Source organism: Paroedura picta, chromosome 1 (genome assembly GCF_049243985.1).
Source record: "Paroedura picta isolate Pp20150507F chromosome 1, Ppicta_v3.0, whole genome shotgun sequence".
Lineage (NCBI taxonomy): Eukaryota > Metazoa > Chordata > Lepidosauria > Squamata > Gekkonidae > Paroedura > Paroedura picta.
The window spans coordinates 39,291,717-39,312,849 of record NC_135369.1 but is presented as its reverse complement, the minus strand read 5'-3'; the positions used below and the strand labels follow the sequence as shown (position 1 = coordinate 39,312,849).

Below are 21,133 nucleotides of genomic sequence, written 5' to 3'. Positions count from 1 at the left end.
CTTTCAAACTTTGTGGTGCAGAGTGGTAAGGCAGGAGACATACAGTCTGAAGCTCTGCCCTTGAGGCTAGGAGTTCGATCCCAGCAGCTAGCTCAAGATTGACTCAGCCTTCCATCCTTCCAAGGTCAGTAAAATGAGTACCCAGCTTGCTGGGGGGTAAACGTTAATGACTGGGGAAGACACTGGCAAACCTCCCCATATTGAGTCTGCCATGAAAACGCTAGAGGGCGTCACCCCAAGGGTCAGACATGACCCAGTGCTTGCACAGGGGATACTTTTACCTTTAACTTTAAAAATAAGCCTCAAACTAGTGGCTATTTGCTTTTACTCACAGTGGAGAGACCAATTTTTTTGCAACATTGAATTGCTGAAGGCTTCAACTACAGACCACAGACTCTGACAACAATATTTTGCAGTGGTACAGTACTGTAGGTTACTGTACTTTCCCAGACTTTTTGGGTTACATCTCCCTGGAAAGCACGATACACTCCTATGACAAATGGAAAATAGTTTGTCGGGGTGCACTACATTTGCTTTTGGGACTATTAAGGTAGACATTCAGTACATGGTTGGCAAGATTGTTATTGAGATGGAAACAGGTGCATTCTGTTTTTCCTATCCTTAAAGGTAAAGGTATCCCCTGTGCAAGCACCGAGTCATGTCTGACCCTTGGGGTGACGCCCTCTAGCGTTTTCATGGTAAACTCAATACGGGGTGGTTTGCCAGTGCCTTCCCCAGTCATTACCATTTACCCCCAGCAAGCTGGGCACTCATTTTACAGACCTCGGAAGGATGGAAGGCTGAGTCAACCTTGACCCGGCTACTGGGATTGAACGCCCAGCCTCATGGGCAGAGCTTTCAGACTGCATGTCTTCTGCCTTACCACTCTGCACCACAAGAGGCTCTTCCTTCTATACTTAGGATGAGCCTTTACAGCAGTGAGCCAAAATTTTGAGTTCCCTAGGCAATATTTCTTCAATCATTTAAATCAATTTATTCCTTACTGCAATCATCATGTCACTGTCTCAGGATATTGTCTCAGGAACATAAGAGAGATGTATAGATTGAAAAGGACTGGAGTCAGGACCAAGCCCTAGGGTAGACTGTTATTCAGGAGTTGAAATAATCTGCAAGGGAAAACTTGTAAAGCAGATCATTCCTAGACCACATCATTAGTGGCAGTCAGATTAACAAAAATTGCTGATATTTTAAGACACTTCTGATACTCTGTCTCAGTTAAAGCTGTTAAGCTGAGAACCTGATCTTCACAACTGTAACAGGGTCTAAATCCCACTTGCTCTATAGGGACATAGTCATTAATTCTGTCAATGATTCTGTTCAGGATTAACCTCTCAAGGAGTTTATAACATGAATTCAGAAGGGAAACAATTCTGTTACTTTCCATAAGATGTTTTGATTTTCCAGGTTTCACAATAGCAACTTTGTTTTCTTGAATTCCCTGATAGTCTTCCTGTTTTCATGAAGTTAGTAAGAAAGTCTGAGAGTTACTTCTTAGTGAACATGCAGCCGTTGATCAGGAACTCATTATGGATGCAGTCAAAGCTTGGTGCCTTTTCACTCATGATGTCCATCAGCACTAAAATCTTCCGACAGTTCACAGTCTTCAGGGCAGGTGCATTTCAAAATCTGGAGTTCTTTTAAAATTCTGATTGTAAAAACTCAGTTCACTGGAGCTCTGGATAGGGAAACCAGTAAGGCAGCTACCTGGTTTGAAGTCACCTTCAGATTTCCTAGGTGCACAGATGGGTTTACACCTATGTTTTTTTGTTTGTTTGTTTTTGTTTTAACAGGGTCCAGAATTTCCGGCTGTAATGCCTGAAATCCAAATTTCCAGTTACTTTTGTCCATTTTTTTCTTTGTGCAGCATCAAGTTCATGTAATAGTTCATCTACTACTTCTGGATTTTTGCTGTTGAGGAAATTTGGATATAGAAAGGCTGTATGGTTCACCTTTCTCAGTGGGACTTGAAGTGGATTACACAGAATGAGCCATTAAAATCAATAGGATGGGACATTCAACAAATAGAATTTAAGTTGTAGAACCAATGAGAAATATAAAAACAGACCTTAAGCAAAGTAAGCTGCTACTATGAAACATAAATGAAGCAAAATTACATAGAATCTAACTTACAGCAAACTGTACACCATGTATTGATCACCATCCCTAATAATTTATCCAAGTAATTATGTGAATCATTTCATAAAATGCTATCATATTATCTGTAGAGAAAAAACATCTTGAATAATACAATTCTGCATAGTATGTAGAAAGCGAAGAGTGTGGGAGGCTTCCTGACCTCAGGCAGATCATTCTATAAGGTGGGGGCCACAAGAGAGAAGGCACTTTAATCCATAGGATCAATTGGAACTTGCAAGCAACCAGGGATTTTTTTTACTTAGCACTTCCCCCGCAAAGTTAATTACCATTTTTAAGGACTGGTTTGCCTCATCTGAATCTGACATTGTCTCTTGCTATTAAATAAACAGTTCCCATTGTAACAATATACAATTCTGTTGCTGAAGGTAGCATTGCAGTTATTTGAAGTCTGCTAAAACGTATCTATGGGGAAGACACTGGCAAACCACCCTGTATTGAGTCTGCCATAAAACCCTAGAGGGCATCACCCCAAGGGTCAGACATGACCTGGTGCTTGCACAGGGGAGACCTTTACCTTTTAATAACGTATCTGCCTACTTATTTCCCAGATGAATATATTCTTTCATATTTCTTAATCTCCTCCTTGGGTAATGTCGCCATTGTTGGGTTGGATGATATAATTGTGCGTTAGAGTGTTTTTATGTATTAGGGGTTTTATGGGGTTTTATATGCTGTTACCCGCCACGAACCTGAGGGGAGTGTTGGGCTATAAATCCTAATAATAACAATAACAATAACAATAACAATAGAGCAAGAGTACATACTTTATGCTTTGGTGGACCCCTTTTAAGGTTTGTATACACACTGCCCAGTTGACTGTAGAATTTCATTAGCAACAGACTTCATAAACTCTCTCTAGCCTATGGAAAAAATTCCAAGCAAGCTTTGTTCCGGCTGGCTGTGTAACCATATCCTAGAAAGGAAGCATGGCCTTCTTGCAAGCTACACTATCAATCTGCACAAAATGGGCACACCTTTCTAGAAGCCCCAATCCTTTTATTTTGCATAATTACATCGTAATAAGGCAAGTATAAATGGTATACAATCTGTAAGGGTGACAGCATCTCTCATGCTGTGAAAGTTGCCAACCCTCGTCTAAAGTATTGTTTGTTGTTGTTGCCACTACCAAGTCACAGCTGATTTATGGTGACCATGTAGGGTTTTCAAGACAAAAGACAATGAGAGGTAGCTTGCCACAGCCTGCCTCCGATTCATGACACTGCAATTCCTTGATGGTCTCCCATCCAAATTCTAGCCAGGACTGACCTTGCTCAGCTTCTGAGATTTGACAAGACTAGTCTAGTCTGAGCTATCTAGGTAAGGGCTAAAGTATTGTAGAAACCAGAAAAAACAGCCAGTACCACTTCTCTTGGAGGTTCTATGGGCCACATCTCCAACAAGTAAGCAGACAGTATCTTCTCTGAATAGGATCTGCTTTCTAGAAAATAACATGCATTACAAAGTGGTAAGAGACTGATGGGAGATATTTATGCTGTTGAAGAATAAGAAGAATTCAAACGGTGGCTTAGTCTCTCAGTTTATATTGTAGCTCACACTAATGCACTTACAATCCTATGTAAAATATGAAAGCTCTGCAATTCATTCCAGACAAGTCATACACTTGATTTGGTTTTCTCTGAGAAAATAGTACATGGTTCGGTAATAGGAGAATTTTCCACTGTGCCTTCAGTGTTTTACAGTCATGGACACTTGGAGTCTTCACAGGGGGATAGATAATTAGGACGGTTTGCCCCAGAAGACTGATGATTCTGGAGGGGTTCTTGATGTCTTGGGGATTTTCCATTTGTCAAAGTTGGCACTCCTGTTGTAACCCTGATTGACCTGTGATATACACAGATGAAGCAGGCTGCAGACATGATTACCCCTGAATGCCCTCTCTCCTTCCATGGAGTTCAGAAAGCCTTTCTACAGAAGAGCTTTAGATGATTAAGTAGTTAGGAAGATGATTCACTCAGGAACTTCAGGTGATTAGAGAACAAGTGGAGAAAAATGTGCAGCAAATGTGACTGAACACCGGTAAGGGTACATTATCATGCCTACTCTGTGGCAGCAAAATGAGCTCAATTTTCTGCCACCATAGCACCCACCCAATGCCATCCAGCAGAGTTTTTCCAGGTCATGAAGTAGCATAAGCCCCAGAGGATGATGACCCAGAAAACGTACAATCCTGATACAAATTCTTTGTAATGCATATTGTAGATAAAATTACTCACATCAGTCATGGTTTAGAAGACATTACAACAGAAATGGTTTGATATTAGGGTGTTTTTGGAACACAGTCTGATCTTAGTTCTATAGATGCCTCTCAGTGGTGAGGCCTGATGAAATCCCTGTGGTCCCTATATTACAAATGGGGGTATGATTCAGACACATGCAAAAGCTGCTCTCTTCTGGCACTTAAACTATCTCAATACAAGGAAAGTCTCTTCCCCTACTACCATTATATCCCCTTGCACCATATATTTTACTGTGGCCATATCATTCCACAATAGCTATGTACAATTCATAGTACAGAGCATATGAAATATAGAATCCTTCAATGCTAGTACCAGATCATGCTAACACAATTTATTTTCCCACCCCAAATCTCTCCTCTGTGAGGGCAACAGTCAAGCTTCATCAGTGGCTCTCTGTATATGTGGCAGTTATATCATAGTGAAATTGCAATTTATTCAACAAGAATTTGACAGCCAGCAAATCTGAAATCTTCTGTGAGTGTTCATTTTAGCTTTGGGATCATTAGACATGTTCCACAAAGGAGTAAGAACAGGACAGCTCTACCTGCCTAAGGCTGTGAGCCAGTAAGGTCTAATCAAAATCAGCTGTGCTTCTTCCTCTAATCTCTTCAAGTTACACATGTTGTAGGCCTATTTCCCTTAATTGACACAACTTTATGGCTAGGAGAACCCCACTATACTCCAAATGCATTTAGTCTATCCAAAATGAAAACTGGAATGCCAATGCCGAAATGTGTCATTTTGTTTGCTTTTTTCAGATTCACATGTCTTGAGTTCAGAACATTATTTTAAAATACCTGATTCACAGAGAACAATGAAAAATGTACATCTATTTCCTGCCATAGGATATGGGATTAAGATATATGTAAAGGCTACAGTCAAAGCTGAAGAAGCAGCAGCGGCAGGAGCAGCCACAGCAGCAGCCAAAGCACCACATACATTTTATTTTGAAGGTTTCTCCCCTTTCTTGTGATTATATTCCCAACACTGTGAAATCATAGTCATAGTCCGGCATAAATGTTTACAGCTCAGTTACTGAAATTCAACCTGGACTGAGAATATGATTACAGAGAAGGGATAAGGTTCATTAATACACACACAACTTTCTATGCATGCCCAAAGTCCCAGTTTTAGTCCCTGGTATCTTCCGTTAGCAGGATCAGAAGAGGATTTTATTATGGAGAGCTGCTGCCAACTGAGTAGAGACTAGATAGGTCAATCATTTTACTCAGCAAAAAAGGTGTAGTAGGTTAGGCCTACACATATAAAAACAATATAAATTGGCCTGTTGCCCACTGGTAAATCAGATTCCAGCTATTTTCTCCTCACCTTAGTTCTAGAGTGTTCTCTCATGGGATAACAGATCAGGGCCAACAGGCTAACCAGTGCCTATGTAAATTATATGTATATATACAATGGAATGCTTCTCAAAACTCAGTGCTCAGGAATTTCTTGGCAGAGAAGTCAATATATAGAAAATAATTATTGAAGATGCAAAGATTAAAAAACACCAACTTTAGCAAAACACAATTATGTCTGACAAAGGGACCTTTAGAACATAGCTCTCCATAGGCATACGAAACATATAGTACCCACCTAAACAGAGTTATATTTGACTTTAGTGTGGTACTGCTGGTGTCAGATGGATATTTGCCAAATAGTCTGTAGTAAGTAAATCTTTGTATGTTGTTGCAAGGTTATTACATTCTTAAGCATAAGTGCATCCTCAGAATTACTTAACATAGATTAATTATGTCTTAACCATTAAGAGATCCAGAGTACATATACTTCATATCTTATAAACATGAGGATCAGAAGGATTTTATTAAAAAGTGTTGACCATAGAAGAAAAAAGTCAGTCCATCCCCCTGATCAATCACACCCAATGCTTTCCTTGGCTACCCAACAGAGAGGGGGCTGATACTGTTATTTCAGCTGTTTTTCAAAGAAACTTGGCTTGCCATCACAGAATTTTTGCAAAACTTCGATGCATCCCGCACAACCACTGGTTCAATTATTTATGAGACTGAATGTCAAAATTTTACATTCTAACTGAACAGGTTTCTCTCTACAGCACCAGCTCCTGTGTCTATAGGATGGCATTTTGTGTGAACCACTGAAGTTTTTTTTTTGTACTTAGCATTCCACAGAAATGTTCTAAACTATTCAAGTTCTTCACACAGTGACTGGTACTCCCAGTCATGTTCATAAAAAATTATGGGACCACAATTTTATTATTATTATTATTACTATTATTATTATTAGATTTATTTCCCACCACTCCCTGTAGGCTCGTTGCGGGTCACAATAGTCTTATCCCCATTAAAAGACTTTAAAAATAATCTCAACATGGCGGAAGCTCTCATTATTCCTATCTCCTGCTATCAGAGCGGCAGGGAGGGTGGGGAGGAGATCTAACTTACTAGGTTCGGGGGGAGGGGGAATGCTGGCACTCATTCGCTGACCCTGGCCTCAACCAAAAACCTGGCGGAAGAGCCCCGTCTTGCAGGCCCTGCGGAAAGCTGGTAAATCCCGCAAGGCCCGCAGCTCACCCAGGAGCTCATTCCACCAGGTAGGGGCCAGGACCGAAAAGGCCCTGGCCCTGGTCGAGGCCAGGCTTGCTTCTCTAGGGCCAGGAATGATCAGGAGATTCTCCCCTGCCGAGCGTAAAGCGGGGGATATAGGGCGGAAGGTGGTCCCTCAGGTATGTGGGTCCCAACCCGCGTATAGCCTTAAAGGTCAAAAACAGAACCTTGAACCTGATCCGGGCAGCAATTGGCAACCAATGCAGCTGCCTCAGCACAGGCTGGATATGGGCCCTCCAAGGTGTACCAGTGAGGACCCGAGCAGCTGTGTTTTGCACTAGCTGGAGTTTCCGGATCAGAGGCTGGCGTAGAGCGAGTTACAGAAATCTATTCTGGAGGTGACTGTCACATGGATCACTGTAGCCAAGTGGTCAGGGGACAGGTAGGGCCAGGAGCATCACACAGGGCTATTGCTTGCCACAGATGTCCTCAGTGCCATGAGAAGCCTGGTCAATACTAGGGCTGGTTTTAGTACCTCTCCACCTCTGGCACCCTGTGCGACTGCACCTAATGGACATATCAGCCCTATTGTGGCTTCAGTTAATCTATGAATGATAGAATCATAGAGTTGGACAGGACATCCAGAGTCATCTAATCCAACCCCCTACAGAATGCAGGAAATTCACAATTACCTTCCCACCCACAGTAACCCCAATTCCATGCTCAGATGATGCCCCCCCCCCCAAACTAGAATCCCTGGCCAATCTGGCCTGGAATAAATATGCCTCCCAATCTCAAAGTGGTGATTGGCATTTCCCTGGGCTTGCAAGAAAAGGACACAAGAGCCAAGCACCGACACAGTCTGACACAATCCCTTTAGCCTACCCAGTCAATAATCTACCTAAATTAACAGAATCAGCATGTCTGGCAGATGGCTATCTGGCCTCTGCTTAAAAACTTCCAAAGAAGGAAAACCCACAAACTCCCACTGAGGAATTGTTCTGTCAGGGACTACTTCCAGATGTTTACCCAAAAATTATTTTGAATTAATTTCTATCCATTGGTTCTGGTTTGACCCTGCTGGGCAACAGAAAACAACTTGCTTCATCCTCTATATGACAGCCCTTCAAGTACTTGAAGATGGCTGTCATATAACCTCTTAGTTACCTTTCTCTAGGCTAAACAGAACAAGTTCCCTCAACCTTTTCTCATACATCTTGGCTTCCAAACCCCTTGCCATTTTTGTTGCCTTCCTCTGGATGTGCTCCAGTTTGCCTACATCCTTCTTCAATTGTGATGCCTAAAACTGAATACAGTACTCTAACCAGAAGAGAGTAAAGTGTTACCATCACCTGATCTGGACACAGTACTTCATCTGTCTGGGAAGGTCTGGACTACTGAGAGGACCTTCAGCTCCAACTTTTGATGGAATCCAACCTTCATTGGTGGACTCCGTTAAGAGTCTGAGGATCTGGCTTGACTGCTCGTTCCTGGACAAGCAGGCACCCAAAGTAGAATGGGCAACATTTTTCTATTTGTGCCAAGCCCACCAACTGTCTCCATATCTATCCCATTAGAACCAAGCCACAGTGATTCATACCACGGTCATCTTCCATCTAGACTATCATAATGCATTCTATTTAGGGTTGCCCTGTAGACATTGCAAAAATTACCAGCAGTCCAATTACAGGCAGTCCATATCTATCTTGTCTTGAAACAGCTGCACTGGCTGCCTATTGAGTTCCAGATCAAATTCAAGGTGCTGGTGATTACCTCTGATGTCCTAAACCATCTGGGACCTTAATACACGGTGGACTGCCACTTATAACACACTCCCCACCCCCCAAAAAATGTGTTCTTTAACCCACAGCCTTCTTGTGGTACCTGGTCCTTGGAATGTTTCTCTGGTATCTACCTGGACAAGGGCCTGTTTTGTGGTGGCCCCATCCTGTTGGATGCAGCTGTCCTCATGGGACAGGTGGACATTCAGGCCCTTTCAGAGCTGTCAAAAGTTCCAAAGATCTTGTAAAATGGCACTCTTCCACCAGGCATATGGTTGAGGCTGATGCCAGTATACAGGACATCAATAATGCCCCTCCTACCTGCACCTCATCTCCTCCATTTGAATCCTGGCGAACATAATTCAATTGGTACCTATTTGACCCCAGGTTCATGGGACCTTGTGATGGAGCAGTCTCATCATATTAGGAGCTTTTAAGATAATTTTATGAAAGCTTGTATATGTTTATTGATGTTAGCTGCCCTTAAGGGAGATGGGTGGCCTAAAAATCATACAAATAATAAATAAAATTATATGCAGATCCTATGGGACTTGTATGAGTTCATGTAGAATGCTTTTTAGTTTTATTTGTATTATATTTTAATTGATATCTGTTAATATTTTATCTGTTTTAGCTGCCTCTAGTCCTCTTGTGGGTAAGAGGCAGCATAGAAATTTAAAACAATAATTTTAAATATAACAGTTAAAATCTTTCCAAGGTGTAAAAGAACTTTGCATTATATAAAGACTTTCATTTATACCCCATTTGCTTCATTATGAATTATAAAATTATTTATCATATTTCAGTGTTTAAACACCTTTGCAGATGTTATTGCCTACTTAAAGACAAAAATATTAAAATTATTCTGATAGAATCATGGTAATCAGCTATATCGTAGTTATAGCTATTCAGGCCTGAATAGGTGCTGTTGCTCTTTTTGACCAGGAATGCATACCTGAATTTGGATACATGGACAGCACTGTCTGATATACTTGAGATGTTTCCATAAATAATTAATTATGATTAATAACTCACCCTTCATACAAACCAGAAATGCACTGTTTTTCAAATATCAACTACCTTTGCTCTGCCCATTTTCTCAGCCTCAGGCTAAACCCTATTGACAATTTTCAATTCTGCAGAGATTCATAATCGCTACAGAAAGAGCACATTCAGAAATTAAACAACTCTGTAGGCAGCAAGAAGCCACATTCTGAAGCCTAATGAGGACAACAAGTTTCACTTGTCCCCCTCTTACTTTATTTTTCCTTTCCCTAATTAGTCACCAGAAATGTAACCTAATCACGGAGTAATTCAAACCTTTGATTAATCAATACAAAGAGCAGCTTGCTGCTGTTATGCAATCTACTTTATTTGATACAGTTTTCATTAACAAATGGGAAGCAAGGTCTCAGAGTACAGCTCTCAGCAACTCACTGGGAGTTTTACCTTTGAGCTGAAAGAAATTTTAAGAAGGGGTAAAATTGTACATTACAAGTAGAATGTTTTCCCCCTGTGAACAGCTTAAACAGTTTCTTGGAATTGGGATAAAGAACCACTGCCATTACAATACTTAAAGACTGGCGCTTCCACGACTGTAGTCCTGGGCACGCTACCCCAGAAGAAAATCTCACTGAAACTGAAGGGACTTGCCTGTAAGTAAACACAAACAGGATTGTCCAATCAGTAGCCATTTAGCTCAACAGACAGGGCATTCTATGAGGAAGTGTTAATTATACACCTCTGAAACAGTATGATGATGATGTTATCCGTTCAGTCGTGTCTGACCCTTGGCGATTCTATAGGAAAGTCTTCGCCATGCAAAATGGCATATGACTTTTATATATACCTAACAGTGGCATAATACCTACATCATACTCAGTGAGTTGCATGTAATCCCTTGCAGATGTCTAGTGTATGTACGGAGTAGGTAGGGACCCAGTCCCCAACCTCCACGCTGTACACTGGTCTAGTGTGCAGAGAGGAGCGGACGAATACTCAGAAGTCAGAAACAGAGCCAGTGGCACAACCCTCCCTCCCTCCTCAAATAAACACCTCTGCCTTATACTGAATCAGTATGAGGACAATATTGTCTAGTCAGACTGGAAGCAGTTCTCTGGGATCTCAGGTAGAGGTATTTCTCATCAACTCCTGTCTGGCCCTCTTACTGGAAATGCTGGGCAATGAACCAGGGATCTTTTGCATGCCAAGCAGATGCTTTACCACTGAGCCACAGCCCCTTCCCAAAGGCACACACACCATTCTGTGAATTCACATGTCATCTGGATGGGGTTCTTCTGAACAGGGATGAATTTACAGATGCAAGGTTCTCCCTTTGCTTTTGTTTGTTTTCTTTGATTACACTGTCTGCATTCATGTTTGTAGCAAGTCATTATTTATTTTCATTAAGTGGATTGTGGATTTAGACAGTATGTTGCAACCCTAAATGTAAAATTACAATCCTAAATATGCACTCCTTACAAATAAAGCCCATTTTATTTATTATTATAGTTATATTCCACTAGTTCTCTTGGCTGCTGAAAGCACTGGGACATACTTCTGCATAAACAAGGATAACATATGCAGTTTGTGCTGTGGTATGAAATAGCATAATACACCCAGCAATTACCATCATGAATTGGAGCAAGAGTCAGTTCACTGGAACTGGAGGACCTAAATCCATTTCCATATTCCTTTAAGATCAAACACAGTACTGAAACAAAGCATGAGCATCATAGAAGAAGCCTTCCCGCAGGAGCTAGTGAAGATAGAGGCTTATTTCAACACCATTTGCAAATATATAAAAAGGAACGGTTTAAAAAAATAACAGTGGTGGAAAGATGAGAGATAAAGAGCTGATAAATTAAATAGGATGTCGGATGACTGAAAATCTAAGTACTGGACAGTGAAGACAGGAAGTTTACATAATAAAAAGCACACCTACAAATGATGGCTCTTTCTACAGCCAGTGAAATTTGATTAAAAGTGATAAAAGCAAATTACTCAGCCATTACTGACATACAGCCACTCATGAACATCTTCATCTGGTAATATCAGATCCACTTTAAAGCTGAAAGCATTTCCGATTCTCTTTTGGTAAGGATGTTATTTCCGTCCCTATATATATGTCTCTCCCTCTCTCTATATATATATATATCTTTGCAAACATACACACATGCATACACTGCCTTCTCATAAACTACCATTTAGAGCAGTTTTGGGTTGTCATTTCATTTCCAAAAAAAGGCAGCAAAAAATAATTGCTGGCTGTTTCAAAAAGCAGTTGCAAAACCTCCGAAATACAAACACCATAGTTCCTAAACCCTCACACAGTTTAAATCCTGCAAACAAATCCATTCACATAACCCAAATAGTAGACACTGACAACTTGAATTCTTTTTTAAAATTTTAAGAGGAAAACAGGTTTGCCCCCTTTTCTGTATTGCTGCTTTTCTGATTCCAAATACAACTGAAAACATACCTGCTAAAATTATTTTAAGGTTGTATGTAGCCTTTGTGCGACTCAGATGGCAATTGGCTAATTCCATTATAAAACGCTTTTCATTCTGGCATGAAATTCTAAGTACACCATGTTTCATTTTCTTTGCCCATCACAGAACTACACAGATCATTAATATGACTGGAAACAATCTGGTGATATTAATAAATACCTCATCACAGGAAGAATCAAGTCCAACTCTCCATTATCCTCATATTAAGAATGAATCCAAATAATCTTTCCTCTCCCTCCTCTAGACCATAATAAAACTTGTAGCAGCCAAATTCACCAGCATGTCAAACCAAGACATGAATTTAAGATTATCTAATCCCACTCAGACTGAATAGGATTATATCCTAGTAATTCAGTTGATCTGAGCTGTGGGACTAATTTGAAAATCCATTTCCCAGAATGGAACCCTCAAGAATAATTCAATGCTAACCTTTCCTTGAGGGGAAAAAACCAAGAACCTGCTTGCCTTTCATCTCTAGTACCTATATTTTTACAGAGATACAGAATATTGTTCATCAAACTTTCTCCAGTGATCTCCAGTCCCCAAAGCCACTATCTGTACCAGTTCCTACCACCCCTACCTTTTGTCTTAAAAGTTTTGAAAATATGTTTCCATCAATGTTGAAAGGGATGGAGGACAAAGGGCTGAAATAGTTAACATAAGATCCAAGGATGAGATGTATGAAGGGAAACAGCTGCAAAATCCACTCGTACAGAGGAAATGCCATGCAGTCTCCATCTCTTGACCTTCCCTTTCCCTGAAGGAGAGGTTGGTGGGGTAAGGGCAAAGTGGGTTCTTACCTTCGCTGCAGTCCTTCCCGCGGAAGCCTGTTTGAGAACAGTCACAGACGGCCTGGTCGTTGAGCACGGAACAGACACCTCCGTTGAGACAAACATCATCCCTGGCGCACAAGTGACTCTGTTCATCCAGCCGCACTTCTTGACTCTCCACAGGTGAGGACTGTGTATAGTTGACCCTTACATCTGTTATCCATCCTTTGAAGGGTTCCCGATCCTTCACGGAGGAGAGTGTCACTTTTAGAGTAGACAAGCGCAGCTCAGGCGGCAGGCCTCCTAGAAAGAGGCCACTAAAGACTGTCATGTCCCGCCGCTTGGATTTCACTTCCACCCACTTGGCCTCAGCCTGGTCAATTAGCAGTGTCGTGTTTTTAAAATTGCGGCGGATGACTACTGTGTGCCACAGGTTGTCGTTGACGGCCATGTCGGAGAGCAAGGTGGCAGGTTCAGCGCAGAAGATAGAGAAGCTGAGCTGGAGGCGCCCACCTTGGGTCAAGATTAGCTCCAAGAAGTCACAAAAGCCTTCGTCATCAAAATAAAGGACCAGGCCACTGGAGCTGCGAGTCTTCATGTTGAAGCTCATCTCACTCTCACAGCAAGCATTCCACTTAGGAAAGCGAGTCCACTGGCCCTCCGCTCCTGGGAACTCAAGGCCACTACCAAGCTCAGCCCAGCATCCCAGGAGCAGTGCCATCCAGAGCAGGAGGCACCCTCCGCGCCTGAGGAGCACAGGCCCCATTCTTCGTGGGGATGGGTGGGGGAAAGGGGGAGGAGGAGGGGGGAGTGGTGGTGGGGGGCTTGGAGCAGACAGGGTAAAATCTTTTGAGTAACCACTCACACTATATGGTTTACTCTTGTTCTCCAGGTGCACTGCGGAGGTATGTTGTAAACACCCCACCCCACTAGGAGAGGCTCACGTGGTGCATTCCCAAGGTACAAAAAGAAAGACAATGGTGCAAATGCCAGCAAGCAAGCAGACTTCCTAGAGCTGCAAAAAATCTTCAGCAAATAGAAGGCACCATAGATTTGCTTCAGTCATCTGTTTGGCTTCTAGGAAATCAGTGAGTCAGCAGAAACATTACTATCAGAATCCCATGGCACCAATTTGGAAAGAAGATGTAGAGTGGGGTGGGAGATACACAAACACAGGAAGGCCAGCAAACCAGCTAGGCAGTTTCCAAAAGGATCCAGAAACGCAGCAAAAATGGATCAATATCCCAGCATATGTGGAATCAGTATCCCAGTGCATGTAGAATTCATGTTACCCAAACAGCTGTATTCTCCCAGGGGTTTTCTTCAGCTTTCACAGGCAGCGATCCTCTCTTCCAATGACTGATCCTCTCATCAGATCATGGACTGCCTGACATGCAACAGACCAGAAGATTCTTTACCTCTTTCTAAATGGAGCTGAAATCCAGAAGCTGTCAGATAGCTCAGAATTTGCTGCACAAAGCCTCACAACTCCTCTTTTGCTGTCTTGTGCAAGACCAAAACTTAAGATGATCCCAGGATTCAATTTTGAAGATTTGGTGCTGGACACTTTTTAAAACAATAATGCCATCTGTAAAGATTTAAAACACAAACAAAAAACATAAACAAAATTACATTATCTTGTAGCCAGATAAATAACAGAGACTGTAAAAGGGGCCAAGGGTGATCCAGGACGTAAATATAACCAGAGGTCAGTCCAGGTTCCCAGTTGCCACAGAACTGAACCTACATGCTTAATTTTAGTTAGAACTAAATCCTCTGCTGAAAACAATACTTTTCTGACAAAGCTCACATATGTCAAACCAGACATAGGTTAAAGAGCTGGTCACTGATTTTGATTTCCGAATATGTTTGTTTGCAGCAGCCATTTGGATACCAGACTCAATGATTATGTCTCCCACAAAGGGACATTAAAAAAAAAGTCTTACATGTTCATTGCCATTGATACAGCCACAAACTAAGTTCATGACAGACATCAATCCACATTTACTGCATCATTCTTGAGTTATGGTTGCATGTTAGGAATCTGTTATTCATTCCCCCATCCCAGGAGAATTCTAAATGTAAAGTAGATGTAAACCAAACAGGAGCAAGCACAATAGGGGATTCCCACAGCATAATTGTGGTCCTTTTCCCAGCCAGAGTTACCATTGCAAAGCTCAGGTTGGGAAATACCTGAAAGTTTAGGGGTGTGGTTTGGGAAAAAGAGAGGCATAAATACCATAATCTCCATTCCCCAAAGCTGCCAATTCTTCCAGGTTAATTGACTCATCTGTCATCTGTTAATCAGTTGTAATTCTGAGAGATCTCCTCCAGGCCCCACCTAGAGGTTGGCAACCCTACCAATGATTCTCATTTTCTCTCTCTCTCACACACACACACAAACACACTCTTGCACCTTTAGCAGTTGACAGACTACAGGTAAGCTAGTCTCATATTGTAAAGCAGACAGGATAACGATCTTCATTTTTGCACCCATTTGTATCCTCCCCCCCCCCCCGTTAAAGCACATCCCTTTTCTCCTTACCCCTCCATTGCTTCCAACAGTGCCTTATCTTCATGAATAATGCCTATTTGCTAATTCTTTTCCAGTCACTGAAGGGATCCGCCCGTGTCCATTGTCCCACTTCAGCTCCAGCTGTCAGCCAGCAGAATTCAAGAACAAGGAATAGCAAATCAAAAGCCGCCTCGAGGTAGCAGCGAGAGGAGAGCTCCACATTCCCGAGACGGTCGAATGTTATATTCGCGATATGCCTCGAGCATCTCAACTACCCCCTGCCGCCCGCAATTTGCATTGTCTTGTAACCTAGAGCATTTCTGTTTGAACTACGACGGAGCAAAACTGATAAATTGGCTTGCTGTTGTGCGCCGGTTGGTGCAATATCATCTCTTGCCGTTGCCGGGGCGGGTTAACATTTTGGAGCACCCTGGGAGGAAGGGACGTTGCAGCGGTTTAAGACGTGCTTTGCAATCCCCCGGCAAGGCGCTTGATCCCTTTTAATGCCTTGCAACTTTCTAGATGGAGGGTGAGCGAGCCAGCATTGTGCAATTTTCTCCGTGCGATTTTTGCCTCATCCCATACCTGCCAGCGTCCAGGGAATAGACGGGGAGGGCTCGCTTGCTGGCCGCGGCAACGTTCGGGAATTTTAGGGGGGGGGGGTGCATTCGTAACAGGTTTGCAAGCCCTGAGTAAGGGCATGGGGGACAGTAACAGCGACTGGACGACAGCGGGGACGTGTCCTTTTGCAGCTGCTAGGGTGGGGCAGCATTTGGAAAGAAGGGAACCGGGGAGTACTTGTTGGGGAAGCAACGTTCTTCTTTTCCTCCCAAAAAAGGAATGCTCCCACATGGGTAGGGCTGGCTATGCGAGGGGCCGACAGGGTGGGGAAGGAAGGTGCCTCATGCCGCCATCGTGGATGTCGGTATGCACTGCACGGTGCAAGTCCTACATCTATTTACAAATCCGTGGAAGAAAACGGGGCTTTCCTGGCCACCCTATCCACATGCCGGGAAACTTATGGGGATGGGCGTGGGGCAGAACCGTTTCCACGCCGCGTCAACGCTCTGAAATCCAGGCGCGAGGACACCGCTCTCGCTCAGCCTCTCTAAGCGAGGCGGCCACTATTCGTAGCCAGGGCAGCAGAAACGACAGGCCCGCTCCGACGGCCAGCCCCGCAGAGACTTCCGCAAAACACGCCTCCCGCCCGCCCATCTGGCCAGGGCAAGGCGCCAACGCGGCCGCCTCGACCTGCCCGCCTCAGCCAGTCGGGAGCCCGGCAGGTGTCTCGCAGGTGTCCGCGCGGGGCGGAAAGGAGGCGGCAAATTTATGGCACCGCATTGAGCCGGCGACGAGGGCCGTCTGTCCGCCTCGCGAGGCTCCTCCTCCCCGGTAGCGCGCGAGGCGCCGAGGCATGTTCCCCCTCCTCCCCCCCCCCCCGGGCTGCTCGCCCTTCCTCCGGGGAGCTCCGCGCCGCCCTCCGGCCCAGCGGCGACGCCCGCGCTCCCTCAGTCCGCCACGTCCGAAAGCAGCACAGGGAAGCGGCCGGGGGGGGGGGGGGATGGGGACGGGACGAGGGGCTAAGGGGCAGCGAGCCTGGCGTGTGAGGCTGACGCGTCTGCCTGGGAGCGAGAGAGGAAAGGGTTACTGAGAGGGAAAGAGCCGCCCGCATCGGAGCAGACCACTCGCTCGGTAGGGGCTACTCTACCTAGAAGGGAGTCGCGCAGGGTTTGAGGCCAAGGACTTCCCTCGCCCAGGCCTGCTGTTCGAGACCGTTTCCCTGGAGGCGCCAGGCACTGATCCGGGCGTCTTCTGCATTCGCAACGGGTGTTCAGTTCTCTGAGTCACTCACACCGCCTGCTCTCCCAAATAACGGGGTTTTATCCGTTGAACATAAGGAATGGCGCCCTAACACTGAGTCAGCGCGCTAATTTATCTAGCCCGGGCTTATTTCCTCTGCCGGCTAGATTCTCCCCCAGGCCCTTCGCACTGAAGGTGCCAGGGGCTGAACTGGACTCCTCTCCATGCAAAAACAAGCGGCCCCTCACTAAACTAAGGTCACTCCCCACCATTGTGGGTGTGTTCCATGGGAAGATGCTAAAGAGAGGCAATGCATATGTGCCAGCCCTGCGAAAATAATTGGTTAATCACTGCATATGAGAGACAGTTGTGGGGGAAAGTTACCTGTGTGTGAAATCTGATTGAATATTGATTAATGGGGGGGGGGGGTGTTGGTGAGTGTGTATATTATTTAAGATGGATTGATTACTTGTACGTGTGTTCAGCTGTCTAGGAATGAGAGAATTGTAGGAAGGGATTAATTTGTGTGCTTGCGAAAGAGGCAGGAACAACTGCAAGAAGCTGTTGTGTATTATGTGTCAGTGGTGCAGGGGGAACATTAATTTTGTGTGTGTCAGAGAACTCCAAAGGAGGGCTTTAACTAATCATCCATCTATGTAATCATGTGAGATGTAGTAAGATGTTTCAGGCATGGAGGTGTGTGCAGTGAATGACACACTGTGGGAAGGTTATGTTAGGTGTGTCGAAGGTGTACAAAACAAAGATTTGATGTCTGCAAAAAAATGGGTCAGGGGACATGTTCATAATGATGGTTCCCAGACAGGTGTCCTGATATGTTACTGGGAAAGAGATGGCATTTATGGGCATTACTTATTCAGATTAGTGGCAGGGCTGAGAAAGCATGTTGTGTTATTTTCTGTAAACTGTTGGGTCAGTAGCATGAGTGATGCAAAGACCATTTATGGTGTCTTAATATTTGAATATAATTAAGTGTGTAGCTCATTACAGCAGGGGCCAAAGTGGATGTGTGTCATGTAGATTACTACTATGAGAGAACTAGCTGAAATATTGCAGGTGTCACTGTGTCTGAGACTTTGAGTGTACCTCAGGGAAGTACTGGAGCTGAGAATGTGTGGATAAAGGGGGGGGGTGTTGCACACGCACAGGTCACAAGAGAAATTTACGGAAGGAATATTCTGCACATATGTAGGTATCCAAGCAAAAAGTGACAGGGAACCCATGTTGGAAGGCAGTGACTGGGTATGGGGACAAGGGCTGGTTGAGGCCGCTGTGAGACCATCTGTATTGTGTGAGGAAGGAAGGAAGGAAAATGCTCCTGAGGCCTTGATAGTGAAAAAAAGTTCCTGGAGTCCCAGCAGTCCAGTTTGTGACTACTGCTCTGTGCCTGTCTATAGTAACCATACTGGGAATATATGGGGGGAGGTTGTAGTTATATAAAGCCGAAAGAGACTGTGAAATGGTATTTAGCTATTGATCAGTTAATAGATATACATGGCTTGCTTTAACTGTATGACTGCAGTTAAATACTGTAATAAATATAGTCTGGTTGTGTGAGATTAGGAGGTAATTTTTGTTCAAAATGAACTGTGGGGACATATTAAGGAGGAAAAAAATATAGCTCTCAGTTTGTGTGTGTCTTAAGGAATGAGTTTTGAAACTGAAAGACTAATTATACATAGGACAGTGGTGGACCAAAATGTGCTGGGAGGGATGGTGCCCAGCTCCAGAAAGCTGGAAGCTCAGCCTAGGCATGCATATGTAAAGTAGGAGTGAATGACAGCCCTGCAAGTATCAGTTGAGAAAACCACTGAGCTCAGGGGATCCCTCTTCAAGATCCTTCTTAGGTGAAACTGAAGACCGGCCTCTTCCTGGCTCTTTCTGTTTCCCCCCTTCATGCATATATACATGCCACAACAACAGCCCCCTCCCCAAAATTCCACTTGCTTATTTATTATGGCTGATGATACAGTGATACAGAGCACCAACTGTCTAGTCATTTGCAAAACAAAAGATGCCAATATAATGCTAAAAGTGGGATTGCTAATGTAAAATGCATAGTTTCACTGGGCTCTCAGATTTTAAAAAAATTAAACCCTTTGTTCTTCTTTAAGATGAGGGCACAGTGTTCTACAGCTTGTCAGTAAATGCAACACCCTGCTCTAAAAGTATCATTTGATTAAAATTATGTCTTGGTCACAGGTGCCCCAACAGACCTATTAAATGGGGGTGGGGGAGAGAGAGAGCAGAGGTTGAAGGAAAGAAGAATAAAACAAGAGACCCGCGAGAAAATAAATCCTTAATAGACAGCAAGTTATTTTGGCATATACAGTTCTGGCAGCATCCTGCTGTTATAAGTGTCCATAGGATTTTCTCTGGGTGCAGGAAAGACCCGGAGAGCATACACTAATTACAGGCTGGAATAAATAGGGGCTGGGGGGAAGCCCCAACCTTTTTATTTTCCCAGCTAAAAAGAGAAGAGCTTTATTTAAAAAACAGATCTAACAGCATCAATCATCCCCCCCCCTTTGTGGTACTTATTTCCCCCTTTCCATATTTTGATGTATTTCTATATAATTATTTTCTATAATCAAAATCATTTCCTTGATTTAAAAAAGTCAGTGTGGGGGGAGGAGGGGGGGAATTTGTCCCTTGCCTAGACAGAATCCAGTTGCACTTTTGTTTGAATTTGTATATGCTATCCTTTTCCAAAATGAGGCATCAGCAGGGACCACAGCAGTTTCTCCTAACACATTAGACAGGCAGCTAAGAGCAGGGGAGGAAAAGGGAGAATCTCTCGCTCTCTCATATCCCAATTAAAACATCCCAAATATATCATCCTCTGCTCAGACCTTCTTGCTACCTTTTCTCGATCACCCCTGTGGAAATGCTTATTTCTATTTGCTGCTCTAATGTCATATATTTTAGGAAAAGGGGGGAGAGGGAGGAGAATGCAATGAGATCGATTTCCCCCCCTTTCTGTCGCTAGAATGCCAGGCAAGATCTTTCCTTCTTCCCCAATCGCTAATAAATCACCGCAGACAGCCCTTAACTTACTAACCACAGCACCACCATCTCCTCCTCGCCTTTGCAAGCTACCTTATTCCGAACGCCACACGCCAAGTCAGCCAGCCAGCCAGCCCCCCTTCCGCATCCTTGACAGACCCAAGCCCTGCTAAACGGGTATTTTCCTTCTCCAGCCTCCCATTTCTCCCCGCCCTCCCCTCCCCAACACCTGTCCCCTCCCCAATCCAATCTCCTAGCGATTTACCTGCACGGATTTTTTCTTTTTCGCGTGTAACAACAGCTCTGGAGGCATGTGTGGGTCAAAAGAGAATATTTCCCTTAGGTTCTTTGAATAAGGCAAAAACAAAAAACAAAAAAGGTGCCGGCCGTTGCCTTTTCAGCAGCGTCAGGCTCGGGCTTCTATCTATCTCCAAGAGTAAAGGGAGGAGAACAGAAAGAAAGGAGGGCTAGGAGAGCCCCACGTGATGCCTGGTTGCTGTCTGTCTGCAAGAGGAGGGAGGAGCCGTCCTCTTCTCTGCAGCATCGTGGACAGCAACCTCTCCCTACACAGCCTCCATCTCTCCATCACATCTTTCTTGAGCAGAGAGGGAGAGAGAGAACTCGGCGTCAGCTAAGGAAACGGGTAGGGGGGACACAGAGTAAACCCTTCCTCCTCCTTTTCGCAGCAGATTTGATTTTCTCTTCCAAGGCGGTGATGTGATTCTTCTAATACTCCTTCCCTTCCCTCCCCCACCCCATACCTATCCCCC

At 43.9% G+C, this 21,133-nt stretch overlaps 1 protein-coding gene across 38 annotated transcripts in view; it reads right to left on the bottom strand.

Annotated features, from left to right (window-relative positions):
* The window catches only part of NRXN1 (neurexin 1), a 1,166,434-nt gene extending 1,145,516 nt beyond the window's left edge, over positions 1–20,918 (bottom strand). For 9 of the 38 annotated variants that reach the window (XM_077334465.1, XM_077334492.1, XM_077334639.1 and 6 more), the window contains exons 1-2: positions 20,629–20,916; positions 13,055–14,612 (exon numbers count right to left, since the gene is read on the bottom strand). In XM_077334465.1, the coding sequence (XP_077190580.1) occupies positions 13,055–13,790 (736 nt within the window). In that variant the 5' untranslated portion in view covers positions 13,791–14,612; positions 20,629–20,916. Of the gene's footprint in view, positions 1–13,054; positions 14,613–15,569; positions 16,855–20,628 lie in introns of those variants that run through there. The other 29 variants (XM_077334612.1, XM_077334628.1, XM_077334667.1 and 26 more) reach the window with 9 other exon arrangements.
* Positions 20,919–21,133: the final 215 nt, after the last annotated feature.